This window comes from Agrilus planipennis, unplaced genomic scaffold (genome assembly GCF_000699045.2).
Source record: "Agrilus planipennis isolate EAB-ADULT unplaced genomic scaffold, Apla_2.0 scaffold222, whole genome shotgun sequence".
Lineage (NCBI taxonomy): Eukaryota > Metazoa > Arthropoda > Insecta > Coleoptera > Buprestidae > Agrilus > Agrilus planipennis.
The window spans coordinates 342286-358820 of record NW_020442436.1 but is presented as its reverse complement, the minus strand read 5'-3'; the positions used below and the strand labels follow the sequence as shown (position 1 = coordinate 358820).

The 16535-nt window shown below is 33.9% G+C and overlaps 2 protein-coding genes across 2 annotated transcripts in view; both read left to right on the top strand.

Moving 5' to 3' along the window:
* LOC108739756 (T-lymphocyte activation antigen CD86) overlaps positions 1 to 16535 on the top strand; it is a 365407-nt gene that overhangs the window by 10477 nt on the left and 338395 nt on the right. The window lies entirely within an intron of this gene.
* On the top strand, positions 7605 to 8708 carry LOC112906360. The gene has a single exon (XM_025980314.1). The coding sequence runs from the start codon at positions 7659 to 7661 to the stop codon at positions 8097 to 8099; it is 441 nt and encodes a 146-aa protein (XP_025836099.1). The 5' UTR covers positions 7605 to 7658; the 3' UTR covers positions 8100 to 8708.

Below are 16535 nucleotides of genomic sequence, written 5' to 3'. Positions count from 1 at the left end.
GGCATTTTTTTATATAATTTTATAATACTATAACATGGGGACGAAGTGTAACCAATAGCACGAAAGGGGACGTAGTTATACTTAAAAAGTTTCTACAGGGAAACGTTTAGGTGTCTATTGAAAAATACTTTTAAAACTTACACAAAGTGTGTGAATGATACACAACATCTCTGATGCTCAAAAAACATATCAGTGAAGGCCCTGGAGCAGGGAATTTCTACTCCTTCGTATCTACACTTCTTCATAATATCGTTACAGGAAGGCGATATTGATGACACAAGTGATGATATGTCCGTCTTATTGTTTAGATGAAGGACTTCGTCAAGAATTGCTAAAGCGCTTGTATTTACTTTACGCAAGTCTTTTTTTACTAGCTGTCTTATTCCAAATTTCACGTCTTCTTCCGAATGGTTATGTAAATTGCTGAAACAAAAAAATACGTTGTGGAATATTAGATATTAATTTATGTAGGCACTATCAAGGACAGGCCAGAAGTGGTGCCAGTAAATAGCCAATAACCAAGTAACGTGTAGGAGGATTAAGAAAATATTGTTGCTGATGTTCAAAACTGTACATATATCAAACCATATGTCAATATACTGTTTACTGAGAACCACCCAGTGGATCAATGAAAACCAACAGGGCTACTAATAAAATGTGGCCCTTCCCTCCTCCTCATATTTTATTAAATTTAATTCATTTCTACACATGATGTTTCTGAATTAATAATTAGCAACATCCGTGTTGTATTTCTTTTGTATTTTTGTTTACATGCATTGTTTGTTATTTTTTAGATTAGATTACGTGTGTTTGAGGATGTTTTGTAGCCAGCGTGTAGTCATTTTTGTTCTTCTATCATTGTCGGCTTGTATGTGTCTAATCAATCGAAGTCATTGGCAGTAGTTCAGTCTGTCACTGTCATGAGTCAGTGTAGAATAGTAGTTGTTACATTGGCGTTTAATATGGCAGAAGTTTGTGACATTAGGTATGCTAATTTACCACCACTTTTGTCCCCAGAATACCCAAACCCCCGAATCAGTTTAAGAAACACCGATTTGGCTGAAATTTTTTTTTCAAAACTTTCTAGAGCAATTTTACAATAAAATTTGACTTTTTTCCAAATCTAGGCTCTCGAGAAGGGGTGTCATTCACCCCCAGAGCAAAAGTGCACACTGGCAATATATAATTTTTGAATCTAGCACTATTCCCTACTTACTGTCAAAATTTGAGGTCAATCGGAGTTTCTTGAACGAATTCGGACCCTAAATCGTTCGTTGACTGATTACATTTAAAAGAAGAATACGTTTTCTCTTACAGTTCGGATATAAATTTGTCTAATTTAGATCGCACTATTTTAATCCCTATGCAGATGGTTACTGTGGGAATTGGTATTTCACTTGTTGGATTTAAGAACGTTTCAACGACAGCTCTATCGGGATGAGTAGAATAACGAGTCCAGAATAGATTGAACATAATTCCTGATCCTAGGCATCCAACACCGACCAATATCAACCAAATAATTCTAAAACATTTTAGTCAAAAATTAAGTTAATAATGATTAATAGTTCAATATCTTTTTAACCTTTCCAATATACTACATTTCTTATCAACTGTATACTTGAGTCCATGAATACTCGAATGCAATGCAAAGTCAGTGTATGTCTTTACTAACGCTCTTTGTAAGGTTTTCAGTGACATGGTGATGTAGCCTTAGGTACTTATTCAGTTCCAGAAACTTACGCCGCCTTCAGTTTATATAACCCAGACATTTAAATAAATAATTACATTCATCTAACGTAACAACATGAAAATGTACACAGGAAATTAAATTTTCTTATCAATTTTAATTAATCAGAAAAGCATTCTATAGTGGCTACAGGACGAAGAGCAGCGAGTCCCTACCAGCAGATGAGGAGAGGTCTATTATTAGGCAGTATTTACAGAAGCGCACAATTGAAACGATAATTTAATTAACAACATTTATTTGCTTTGCATGAAAGCTTCTTTATGATATTGGACTGCAGAAATTTAAAGCACCCTTAGTTTATACAGGATATTTATTAAGCGTACGTCGAAACTTAAAAGGGCTATATTATGGGTTATTTTAAGAAGTAAGGATAGTTTGTCCTTTTGAAAAGCCTATTTGTTTCGAAGATACAGGGCGATAAATATTCTTTTCGAGTAGATAGTCTGTCACCAGTCAAGAAGCAGAGTTCTTTTGTTCCAAAAAATTTCGATAGAAGTACCTGGCCCCTAAGGCCACTTTCATACAGAGTGATAACGACAAGATTTACTGCACGCGATTTGTCGTATCGTATCGGAACGCCGCTTTCATATTATGCGATTAAATATTGTTTCGACAATGTTCCAAATTAAAATGCGAGCCTACCTATCCTCGCAGTGTTGTCTGATTTAGTTGTATGTATCTAATGGAGCGAAGAGCAATAATTATATTAGGTCGATTATTTCGTAATTGAATGTTTTTGACGTGACAACGTCTTATAATTCGATGGAGCCGGCTGCACGCACGAAAAAATCGATTGTCTGTAAAGTCGGTTTACTGACGATAGTTGAACGTGACAACGTCATAAGAAAATACTGATGGAATAGTTTCATTTTTCAAAAGAAAATTTTAATTTTATTTGTTTGATAGATATTTTGTATGGATATAGAGAAGGAGGTAAATGGAAATGTATTATTGTATAGCAGCTGTCCACGCGGACGCATCGCTCACTCAAGTAGGAGAGAGACAGATGTCGAACGCTGCCGAACGCGGAGGCCGATTGTGCCTCTTTGTCGCTCGTTCCGCGCTCTCGCTTGCACTTCAAGCCTTAAATGGAACGCCTCAGAGCGAGGTAACGCCGCATGAGTCATGTGTTTTCATGCGTGCAGCCGGCTCCATCGAATTATAAGACGTTGTCACGTCAAAAACATGACTCATGCGACTGGCGTATATAAATACCCGACTAATACCCGATCATTGATGATCTTCAAATACCTGATGTGGATTCTCTTAAACCCTTACTACGGTACATAACTCTTGTTAAAATCTGCTATTGCAATTGTTGAGAAATACCTTTCTTTTTTCTTTTGGGTGTTTCATTCCCACCAGCCACTAATGCTGGTGGACGGGCAGTCCCTCTGGACTACGCCAGAAGGTAGGGCGAAGGTCCTCTTCAGCCTGCTTTCAGGAATCGTGGGAATGGGTGGGTGGTGGTTCAGGTGAGAAAGTTAAGATGGGTGAAATGAAGATAGAAGAGAATGAAAGATTATCTTTTAAATATTATTGCCCCAACGTTTGTCTAAGTGATCCAAGGAAACCACAGTAAAAATTTGGACCAAGGCAGACGGACCCGGAATCGAACCGATGTCCTCCCGAATGCTAAGCAATGTTCTAAACTTTTAAGCCATGTCGTTTGGTGAGAAAATCAGAATTTTACTACGTACTTTACTTTCGGTTACATTAATAATTTGAAAAAATCTAGATTGATTTTGTCGAAAAACATTTATCGCCCTATATCTTCCAACCAAGGCGGATTTCTAAAAAGTTTCAAACGACAAATATTTATAGAATAATACAGGAAATCATTCCTTCAAGTATTTCCGTATGCTTAGCAAATCCACGTTATAAAACATTTAAATAAATAATTATACTCATCTAGTCTACTATACATAAAAATCTACACAGGAAATTGAATTTTCTTATAAATTACATATGTAATAAGAATAGAAAAGCCGTAGAAGGGGTGGGTTGTAACGCGTGGATGAAGAGGGGTCCATTCTTAAGCAACATCAGAAGCGAACACTTGAATGTTAATTTAGTTTACAACATTCCTTTGTTTTGCATAAAAGCTTCTTTGCGATATTTGACTTTAATACTTTTTGAGACGACATTTTCGTTTATTTTGAAATCAGAAAAGTACAGGTGATGTTCTGATTGCTTATTCGGGCATCCTACTTTCCTTAATGTTCCCATTTTGATGGGTAGCCGTAAAAATATGTAATAAAGTATTTCTGCCAAACTGACAAAGCTGCATCCTAAAAATAAACTAAAAACCCCACCCAAAGAATCTAAAAAGTCAATGCGATATTAATTAAAGGTATTTAAAATAAAATTATTTACTTACAAAGAAGGTACACAGTTGAGGTGATGGTCTCCTTTACGAGTTTTATATGTAAATCAGTGCCATGGTGAATATACAAAACACCTGTCTGTGGTGTTATATTAAAAGATTCGCTGAAAAACGTATAAAAATTATATCCACTACAGGAAAATTTCGCCTATTAAATGATACTAATGCTTGATTATACGAAGCCAGTTCCCTTATATCTATCTATCAGGTTGTGGTATGTTGACACAAAATCTCAAAAATTGTAAAGAACATGAAATAAAAATAGATGTTAAAATTAGAAAACAGGATCAACTGCAAAATAAAAAAATATTTTTAACAGCATGCCGAGGGTGGTCGGTCATGTCTTAAATTGTGGCTACTTTTTAAAATCGGTACCGTACCGCCACGAAGTCACTCTGACTGTAAGGAACCGAGGGTGAGTAATGGCGATGGTACTAAGCACGATTTAACTTTGAGTTTTTAAGAGATAATCAGATCGAATGTAACAAAAGGAGGTTGACTTTGTACTTAAAACGAAAAACTTTGTACTTGTACTGGTTCGTCGCTATTTGTATGTTTTTATTTATGTAATTACGTTTAGTTGTTAGTTATTATTCATGTTTTTATTTAATCTATTAGACTAATTTATCTGCATATTTCAGTAAGCTCTTTCAAATAATTTTATTCGTAATATTCAAGTTCCAGGTGTAGTTGCAATATATCATTTAAAACCATTTAGGCTGGACTTTCCAAATTTCAAGTAAGATGCGTATAGTTCATAGTTGCCATTGTCATACATCTCAGAAATTAATCTATTGCTGTTACTACCCGCATTCCAATCTTACGTATAATAAGTTGTTGTAAGGTTTCTTGTTTGTGTACAATTTATTTGAACAGCAACTTAAAATATCCAGGTAGCAGTTCTGGAGCATCAGTTGACAACGAGAGCTCAATTCATAAACATTAAGATTCAAAAATAATTCATTTTACTTTCAATTTATGGTTCTTAAATTTAAGCTAGTTAATTTCATAGTTAAGTGTACATATTTATCTTGTGAACTCCATTGTTCGATCCTTTATATATTAAAGTTTTCTACAAGAAGCGGACTTTAATTATTTTAAAGGAAACAGCATAAATTAGCTGTACAATATTAATTTTGGCGTACAGCAGAAGTTAGGATTTTCCGTTCTACTTCACCANAATGCTTTTGCGGAAACAAAACAACCAGCTACCTCTAAATTTATACCACCACTCGGATTCTGCCCTAACCTTTTTATCAAAATATGATATAATAACTGCGTGTAATGGTTAGACAGATTCATATAAAATTGTTTATTTCGGGAATTTCCTAGAGAGTGCCGCTAATATTTGGTACAACGAATATATAAGAAATGAACAAAATTGGGAAAGGGATTGGAAAAGAATTAAAAACGATTTCCAAAAAAAAACATTTGTGTGGTTTTATGAAACCACGATGCAAGTGAAACTTTTCCTATTATAGGAATTTAACTGTAAATTTTCCGAAAATTATTCGATTTATGGTATTAAAATTAAAATCACGTTCTTAATCTTATCTTAATGATTGGAAAATGGGAATGAGACTGGGAAATCAATAGTAGACAAGATATCCAACTATAAATTTTAATTTCAATCTGCGTATGAGAGTACGGAATACGTAATAAATACAATCATTCAAATGATAGACGCATGTTAAAAACTAAGAACAATATTTATTTAAATCATTGAATCATTTTGAACTTCAGTTATTCTATAAATAATTTTATCTTCGCTTTGAGTTTCACAGACTATATTTGTAATTGTCATGCACTTGCACGAATGAGTGAGAATATAGACGCATGTTAAAAACTGAGAACAATATTTATTTAAATCATTGAATCATTTTGAACTTCAGTTATTCTATAAATAATTTTATCTTCGCTTTGAGTTTCACAGTCTATATTTGTAATTGTCATGCACTTGCACGAATGAGTGAGAATATAAATGCTACACGGTTAGCTCATGCGAACTATGCGCACGGCCATATTAGCGTTGGCTGCTCTGCCGAGCGCCTTTCACTTTTACCCCTACTCCGCGGCCGGTTGTAATGCGACATGCGATAGATGGACGAAAAAATTTGTGCAGATGTAATAGAAGTTTCACTTTAAAAAGAACAGCTCTCATAACATTGTAGGTGTACGTTTAGTAAATGGTACTACAATTACAAGGTTGAATAATTTTATACTTACTAAAACGGATTAATTAAAAACGATTCGTTTGCCAAAAGGGGAGTAGCTGATTCTAAAACTTCATAGACAATAGAATTACAGGTTCTTGTGCACTCTTCTATAATTGGTTCCCCTACAAAATGAATTTTTGGTAGGTCTAATCATCTCTTCTAGTCCTATGTATAAGGATTATTTGGAAAAAAGGCTGAACAGAATTTAAACGCAATATGTTGAGAAATAAAGATTAATAATAAATTACAAGTTTCATAATTAAATTAAGATAAAATCAATAGAAATTAAACCGTTGGATAAATGTCTAATGTGCCTACTTACCTTCAAGATGAAGCGTACATGGGTATGAAGTTACATTCTCACACACAAACAAATCTATAAAATAGAAAAATAAAAGCATATTAGTATATTAAACATTTTAATAAATTTCTACTCCAAAACCTTCGCAAGGATTATTGTAACGTAATCTTGCTTTTCTAGACGTTTCGCCGTTCTTTGCTGACGGCATCTTCAGTGGTGATTAGGCAGGTGCTGAGTCGTAACTGATAATATCGGCAAAGAACGGCGAAACGTCTGAAAAAGCAAGATTCCACGGACCACGGCCAAAAAGTCCGGAAGAAAACACAGCATCGATAGACGCCGGCCGTGAAAGCCTAAAAACCTCCAACAAGGCCAATGTTAATATGATAAAAGCAGTGCGTCTACATAACTTTGGTAGGAACGTCACGTTCTTAAGCGATAATGTTTTGATAAAACTGAAAATTTTAAAAAATATAATAAGAATAGGAAAAGCAAACAAACAATTTGATTTTTAAAACATTACGTGCGATTCGACAAGGCAAAATCGCAACACTCTCTAGAATTTCGCCCCCAGTTCGGACAACATGATTAGATTTTAAAATTAATTCGCACAGACCAAATCATTCTACTACCTTCAAGTATATACTGCATACTTGATAGCAAATGGCAATGACGATGGACCCAGTAGTACCGCACGTTTAGAAGAAATAGAGGAACGCAGGAGGTCATTCTAGCTTTAAGGGTAACAATAGAGAAAACGATAGAGAAAGGAAAGAGCGCGTACATAGGATCTGTAGATTTAGAAAAAGCTTTTGACAAGATGTTAAATATACCTAAAAATGTAGGGATGAGTTACAAAGATAGAAGAGTGATACTTAGTTTGTATAAAGAGCAACAGGCAGTTATAGAGCTGGGGTTGCAACGTAGAGAANACGATAATGTTGTTGCTGACAGTTCATCATTTTAGACATTCCTATTCACATTCTACTATTTGTGGGAGTAATCACGATGCCCACGTCAATTGCGGACCGTGTTATTCTAACTCCAATGGATCTGGCGTACGAGACATTCAATAGCAACGACGACAGGATAATCTCGAAAGGAAACAATGTACTTTCAGTTCTCCATTGTCCCGATGGTTTTGTTTTCAATGAGATTTCGCTTAGCTGCCAACTCATTGACGCACTTGCACTTGTTGGAGACGATGATGATCAACCGGCGTCGTTGATGACGGACATTTGCGAAAGCGACTATGTCGGATTAAAAAAAAATCCTGACAATTGCAGGACGTTCTATTCATGTTTCCATGGTTACGGGCACATGTTTAAATGTACATCTCCTTTAATTTTCAACGAAAATACCCTCAGCTGTGAATGGCCGAACTATGCGAAATGCTGCGAATATATCGAAGAAGATCCTGATGTCGTTGTTGGGGGTGCAATATTTTAATTGATTATTACACGTATATGCATGTAACTATTCGGCACTGCTAATGGTGGTAGTTTTAACAGTAAAGCGGATGAATCAATAAACGGAAAAGCGGATATTTGAATGGAGCAACATAAGGTCCAATATAATTCCAGGAGCGCTACGTGTCACTATCGATCGCCTTGTATTACTGTCGTAGACATCGTTAATAAAGATCTATTGTGTATAAGAACTTAATTAGTATTGTGCGAGTTTAAAAAACCTACATACTTAGGTAATAGTTTTTGGATTAGTGCATAGTGATTATCTTCTTTAAAAAATAGATTAAGAGTATACAATACATGACGGCGGTTTTTAAGTTTTTCATCTGAAAATATTAATCCCTATTTATTTCGCTAAAATATTTATCTGATGTTTACAATTTCTTCCCCTCTTAAATTTATTTAATATTAGAAATGGAGCTGCAATAAAGTGCGAAAGTTTATTCTTGGTAATAGTAAACAAACGTTTCACCTCCTCATAAGGAACTTTTTCAAGGTGATATTAAGGCGGATTATCCTTATTTATATGTACATATTACCAGAAATGTAGGAATTGTATAGAATTCAAAGGCTATTTAGGAAATCTATAAAATATTGTTTCAGACATTTTTTAATACATACGTATCCAGGGAAATGTATACATTTCCTAGGAATTGTAAGAAATTTCTATATTAAATTATAAGATTAATCTTCAGAACCGACTTGGAATTTCTTCATTTACCAATTGTCACGTATAGGCAACCCAACATACTGTACCACGTGTAGACAACCCACCACACAGAGTGACAAAGAAGTCCAGATTTTCATTTCAGCTTTCCAAAATAGCAAATAATGCAAGCTTGTTAAAGTGGAAAACCAATGTAGTCATTATAGTTTCTTAAAAGGTCAATAAGGCGATTATTTCCTTAATTCGTATAGAAGTAAGCAGTTTCCTTTTAGTTCTTAGGCATGACAGGTCGAAAGATGACAGTTCGGTTAGATATCGGATATTATTCGCAGTATATAAATTAGTTTTTCTTTGTACCTATGTACACTACAAAATAAAATCTTTTAGTGTTTTATTACTGTATTGAAGTATTACTAAATGTGGCAACTGATACGAAGACAAAATATGCACGATATACATAATAAGTGGAAAAAGTTTCGTGACACGGGTGGGAAGGCACGAGTGAGACACGTGGTAGCGGTATGTGGTACGGAACTCTTCATCGTGCGAGAAATTATGGGTACCTATTTGTATGAAAGCCAATAAATAATTTTGGTGTACTTGTTATTTGTGTGACATCACATTAATTATTTTGTGAAATAACTAAATTATTTCATTAAATCTGCCTGAACAGTTGTCTCAATTTGGCAGATGATACAGATACAGTCGAACCATCAATTCTAAGGGTCCGCAAAATTATTTCAATTGACGGATTTCGAATTAGGGAAAAGGCATTATACATATAAATTGGAAGTGATTCAGAGGTGTTCGAGAAAAAGTCTTCACTTATGAAGGGATTTACAATAAGAATAAAAAAATAAATGTACCATTTTAGAGAATCATGCGGCATTTTTTTTAGACTCTGATTTAGTATCAACGAAAAGTGGATTTCTGGTTTTCGTTGTAATTAAGGACAAGTAGGTCACTACTAGTCATTACTATGAACTAAGGGTTCGTGTGCCCCATTTTGAGATTTGACAAGCCCAGCTTTTTACATATTGAGGAACTATTTCAAACGCTTGTTCTTAGAAACATTCTTTATTCTATTATTAGAGGAGAAAGCTGTATGAATTCTTCATCAGACTTAGAAAACAACTTTGTAGTGAATAGTTATTAAATAAAACCATGCAATTAAAATTACTTAATACTAAAATTAAATTAACTAACTGCTACAGTGGAATTCGTTTATTGTGACTCCGCTTATATTGACTAACCGCTTAATATGAAGTAATTGCAGAGTTAAGTTTGGTTTTCATATTAAATTCTCTATAGGAAAGTTTAAATATAATGACTCCGTTTAAAATGACTGACAAGAAATCACATCCGGTTATAGTGACCCAAATGATTTATAATAACATTTTTGCTCATTCTTCTGACCCTTCTTATGTATATTGATATTACAATTCATCGTTATTTTTCTGTTAATAAATATATACAATTTGTAATTTTTCTCTCTATTAAGCTAAATAACTAAACAAAATAGAAAGTTGTATATTTTCAAAGACTTAGCTTTGTATGACGCCCGCTTCCCTTCGATGTCATTATACGCAGATTCTACTGTATATCTCTACCTATACTAAATTAATTTTATAATATATATACCATTTACATTTTCTCAGAAAAAAACTTTTAATCTGACCGGTTTTATATTGTACTTACTGTATGTCCTGCTCTGTCCTAGTGTACCACGCGGTTTTGATATTATTTTAACCATTTATTTATTTATCTTTACACGCTTTCAATTATTTATAATATATACATACATTTGTGTTTTTGTGATAGTAAGTTTTATTTTGGGGACTCATGTATCATTCACCTCGACGGTTTGTAAGCAATACATTATGACTTTATATAAGTTCGTAGTAAGTTCATACTAATTAAGCACGTATTTCTTAACACCGTTACTATGAACTGCAATCTTGAAAAAGTTTCAAATTAGAGGCGAAACGTTGGCGCTGCTGGTTTTGTTGTAATAAATCGTTTTCGCTCTTGATTGATTCTGATTATTTTATTATATAATAAATGGGAAGAAATGGAACACGTTTCGAATATTCTATAAAATACCCATAATTACTTATATATGTTTTAAAACAGTTGCAATATTTTTTGATATTTCTTTATTGGCGTTACAGTATGACATACCTTCGCAGAGGAAGCATCCTCGGGAAGAGAATCATCCCCTGGGAAATTAATAACTACCGTAAGCCCCATATCGATCTGGGTATAAAGATTGTAGAATCGTTTTGGGAAGGCATAAATATCGGTTGTGTGTCTGTAAACAATTTATAATGAAACAGATTACCACCTTTTCGTTCGTTTTAAATTATTTTTCATAATTACCTTTCAGCAAAAATGCAACATCTTCTATGTTCTATGTAATCGTTCTGGAATCGAGAAGCACAATCAAAATCTTTAGATTCCCATTGGCATTTAACTAAAAACTCTTTACAATCTGGAATGACTGAATTTATGAATTTGGTTGCATCCCATATTTTGTTTTTATAAAAAATTTCATCCAAAACTATTAACGCTGTTTTGTTAACATTAGACTCGTATCTTTCAAATAATTCGAGCACAGCATTTTCTACGTCTGCTTCGGAATAACCAATCAAATCCCTAGAGAAAAAAAAATATATCTATTAACTGAATAGAGTCTTAATGGCGAAGCTTTTGTCATAAAATATTTGGCTGTGTAAACAATTTAGTAACATATTGTAGCGATGACGAGTATGTTTGTGTGCGATCGGGCATACGTGTGCGTGGACGGCTTATCGATTCGCCGACTAGCCGCGGGCGCCTTTCTTCATGCACGTCGTATTTGTAAATGTGTGTGTCGTACCTGCGTTCTGGGAAAGCAGTCAAAAAGTTCAAACAAAAACAAAACGATCCGGATGTTTCTAGAGTGTTCCAGAAAGGAAACAAAAGAGTATTTAAAGGAAGAGACGATCGCCGACATAGCAGAAATAAATTGACCGTTGCAGAAGTGAGTGGAGAAATAAATTGACAGTGATAGCAGTGAAATAAATAGCGCAGTGAATAGCGATATAACAACAGTAGTGTAAATAAAGAGTTTTGTCGTTATCAGTCTTAAAAGTTAATTTTGTTAAACCAACGAACATTACAATATGTATAATATTTCTTAAGAATTGATATAACCTATTAACTGTTATTCATTTAATAACATAACTTTGTCATGAATCACTGGAATAAAATCTAGCAAAATGGACGGTGTATTTTACGTAACGTATTACGTTTGAAAATCTAGTTTGAGAACATATTTCCATTACTTCTCAGTTCAACAATTTCGATATTAAACGTTGACAGCTTTGTCAATAGATGCATTTGTTTGGGAAAATATCCCGACATTTGAATTCAGCCGAACATTAAAGCTACTGGTAAAAACAAAACGAGAACAAACCCACAATCAACGTCTCGGGACTTCAGGACTTCCCAGAATAAAATTACAATCGAATTCATTTTTGACGAGATGCATAAAAAAAAGGAATTTTAGTAAAAATCAACATTTATTGAACATAAAATCAAAATCCAAAATTTATAACTTAGTTTAAACAATTCGTATATTAGCATCTAGCAAGGAGGAGTTAGAGATAGTCTTAAATAAAGTGGAAGCGGTATTGACAAAACAATATTGTATGAAAATAAATAAAAGTAAAACAAGAATACTGGTATGCAAGTAGGGAAAGAGCGAATATAAAGATAGGAGACGAAAAATTAGAAGAAGTGGCTGATTTTAGGTATCTAGGAAGTCAGATAAGTGAGGATGGAAGGAGTAGTAGTGATATAAAGCAGAGAATAGCGCAGGGTCGAGTCGCCTTCAATAAGAAGAAGTCAGTTCTATGCTCACGAACGATTGATGTAGAAATTCGAATTCGATTGTTAAAGGTATATGTTTGAAGCGCTGGGCGCGTTAGAAAAGAAAAGGTTAGAAGCGTTCGAAATGTGGTGTTGCAGGCGAATGATGAGGATACCGTGGATAGAGAAGGTTAGAAATGAAGAGGAATTAGAAAGAATAGGAGAACAGATGACTCAGCAGAGTTAGTGTGGTTAAGTTGAATGCGTGGTGTCGATAACTTAATTCCGACATGTAGAACTTTAGATGACCACCAAATACCCATCCACAGCACGTTAAGTCTAGGAGCCTTCTTGTTTGACACTCTTCAGTTTATTATCAAGTTGGACCATGCTGCATCCTCACATTGGATCGTGGGGTGCAGTAATAAGTTTGGTTAAAAGATTAGGCTATTTGGAATTTACATAGCTTGGTCACGAAGATTCGTCTTACACCATAACGCATATGAACGTCTCATGTAGCCTCTCTGGTGGGGTTCTGCTACCTGAAAGTTGCAGCAGATGTTCTGGTCCAGCTACAGCTAACGACGATTCTGAGGAATCTAATTGTTCAACGCGACTAGCACCACTTTCTATTGTTCGAAAGAAACTGTAGCCTTTTGAGCGTCAGAAACCCGCTTCCTCAACACTGTCTTTGGTTTGTTATCGCGACAAGCACCAACTCCAGATGTGCCTTGACACTCCCCAAGTAGCTACACATTTGCTAAAGTTTCGTTACTTTTTATTTCCATTACAGAAAATTCACCTGCACCCTACTATGCACACATACACACACCCTGGTTACACGGTGGAATGGATGTAGGCACCTTTTACTATTCCGAAATTACCTTTTCGATAGTAACAGAACGCTACAAAAGGGCGCCGTTGGCCAGACATAATTAAATTATGTATAATTGTCATTATTATTTGACTAGGAATTTTAAATAAAAATTTTGTGTCTTAACTATGTGATGCTGTACTATTATTGTCTGTTAATGTTGATTTACTAAAATAGTAGTATTGATGAATCTCTTGATGATTACATTTTTGTGGATGTAGTAAATACATAAATAATATCGTTAAACTGACTGTTAAAAATATATAAAATATCTGTCAGAGTGTGTCTTATCACATATGTAAAACAGAGATCAAAGGTATACGTGACTAACTAACCGAACTTATGATTTACTGAAAAATATCTCAGACTCTTACATTTTAGATAATACTCTTCTAAGTTTAGACTTTATGACAGCCGTTTCTGTGCAGATTGTTATTAAAGGAAAAGGAGTTTCATTCAATGGAAGAAAAAAAGTTTCAAATGTCGTTCTTGTGGGATGACCTGTATGTCTGTTCCAAAATATCAGAAACATTTGGCTTGATCCAAATAAACCTAGCAATACCGTTGCAATCCAAAAGCACCTAAAATTCAATTGGTTATTTTACCATGTTCTAGTTAATGCAGTGTGTACTTGTTAGGCACCTTTCTATTAACGTTATTTTCTTATCTATTGTATATTTGAGTCCATGTATGCTGCTATGCAGGGCAAAGTCTACGTACGTTTCGGAAATAGTTCGAAATATGCTGCGCCAATGCATGACTGCAAATGAAACAACTACGGAAAGTATTAGGTGGAAAGCGCTTTTTGTTGATGATGATTATTAAGCGGAAGTTATTATAGATACTTACCATCAGAAAATTAGTAGGTAATTTTCCTTCTTGTATGTGATTTTCCACGACTTAACCCTCAATTACTTCCAATACACAGTAATTTATTTTCCATCATTACATTGGAATATATTAAAAATTAAAGAAATAATTTTGTAGATTATAGGTACCGTCTTTGTTCAGTGCAAATTTTCACAGAAATGTGTGGGAATCCGATGAATTTTTAAAAAGGGCCTACATAGTATAATAAATATTTTTTAAATAAGGGGACAGACTACCTAAGGGCGCTTTTAGATCCCTTTTTTTAATATACCGTAATGTTTGTGGGTTTAACAAAATTAACTTCTAATACTGATAACGACAAAAACTATTTATTTACACTAATTATTGAAGAACTTAAAAACACTATTAAATTATTACTAACCTTAGGTTATGAATTATTAGATTTATTTATACTACTGTTGATATATCACTATTCAATGCTCTATTTATTTCACTGCTATCAGTGTCAATTTATTTCTGGATTCACTTCTGCAACGGTCAATTTACTTCCTACTCTCTCGGCGATCGTCTCTTCCTTTAAATACTCTTTTGTGTACTTTCGGGAACCTTCTGGAAACATCCGGATAGTTTATTTTTTCTTTGAACTGTTTTACAAATACGGCGCACATGAAGAAAGACGCCCGCGGTTAGTTGGCGAATCGATAAGCCGTTCACGCACACGCGTGCCCAATCGCACAAAAACACACTCGTGCTCGCTGCAATACGTAGCTTATACCTACTTATAGCGTTCATTTCTTTTTGTTAGTAGCGAGTGTATCTGTTTAACAACATTATTATGTCTATTGGTGTACTGTCAGCTCGCTAAAAATGAGCAACCTCGAGTGATATGGTCAATTGTTTTATGAGATCAGTTACATGTTTGGCATGTGGTAATTTTAATTAATGCTGGATCTCTATCACAAATTGCTCTGTTCTGAGAATATATTTCCTTTCATTAACCACTTATGTTAGTTTGGGTATTTTCCATAAAGCGCTTTTGATTTCCACATGTCAACTTTGGATTTTTGTTTTATAATTTTGAATCATTAAAGTCTAGTGGGGTGCGAGAGGTTAAAATTGAGTAGATTGAATTGTGTAATGCACTATCAGCACTCCTTGTTCTAAAATATTCCTAATCGCAGATTGGAAACGTGTTTTTGAAGTAGATATTAATATTAATTATTCCTTTCTCTCTCTCTCCTAAGTGTGTTTTTATTTCAAGTGACTCTAAATCGGTGCCAGACCAACGAATTATTCCACAGGAGTAACTTAGTATCAGTATAGTATATGTCTTGACAGCTTTTTTAGTATGGTTTATATTTCGGCTTTGATTATATCCCAAATATCTGTAACTACCGACTGGAGACGTCGAATTTGATGTCATTTATATATAGTAAATAACTTGTTATTATAATATTCTCATCAATTACATATTTACTATTTTGAAGATTGTCTGCCAATGAGTTCAAAGTAATGATGCACCGGACAGTGATTTTGCCGGATAACCGTGTACCCAGCATTATCTGTGCCGGTTACCCGGCATAGTTTATGTCTTCGCTCGGGCAGGCTTTTTATTAAATACCACCCTCACCAACGTTTTAAACCATATTTAGTTCCGTTCAAAAAGTCGTTTAAACACTAAAGTATGGTACGCCGTTTTGCAATAATAACATAATAAAAATAGAGAAAAAATATAGTATCTAACATAACAACTGAATCAATTAAATTTTTGTCACTGCATAATTTTAAAACCGAATATTTTTTATATCGTAACGTAATGATAATTCGACGAATTAAAGAAGGTTTTCACAGTGAAGTATTATTCAGGTAATTAATATTATGTCGCGACTTAGTAACAATTTTACAAAAGCATATTTTTAGTATGGAAATTTAATTATATCGCGATTTATTTGGAATTTTGCTGATTAGGACATTGTTAAAATTTTTAAAAAAAAAATTATAGTTTAACAAAAATAATTTATTTCCCTTATCTCCCATTAAAATGGAATTTTTATTGAGAATTATTTTTGTGTAGATAAGTTAATTCGAAATTATTTTTATGTGCATAATTTTAATTCAGAATAATTTTTATATACGTAATTTTAATTCATGAATTTTCTTATATACATAGTTTAATAGTACCTAGTATTTCC

Excerpts from the sequence above, each read along its gene's own strand:
- LOC112906360 (XM_025980314.1), top strand. The coding sequence starts at position 7,659 with ATGCCCACGTCAATTGCGGACCGTGTTATTCTAACTCCAATGGATCTG.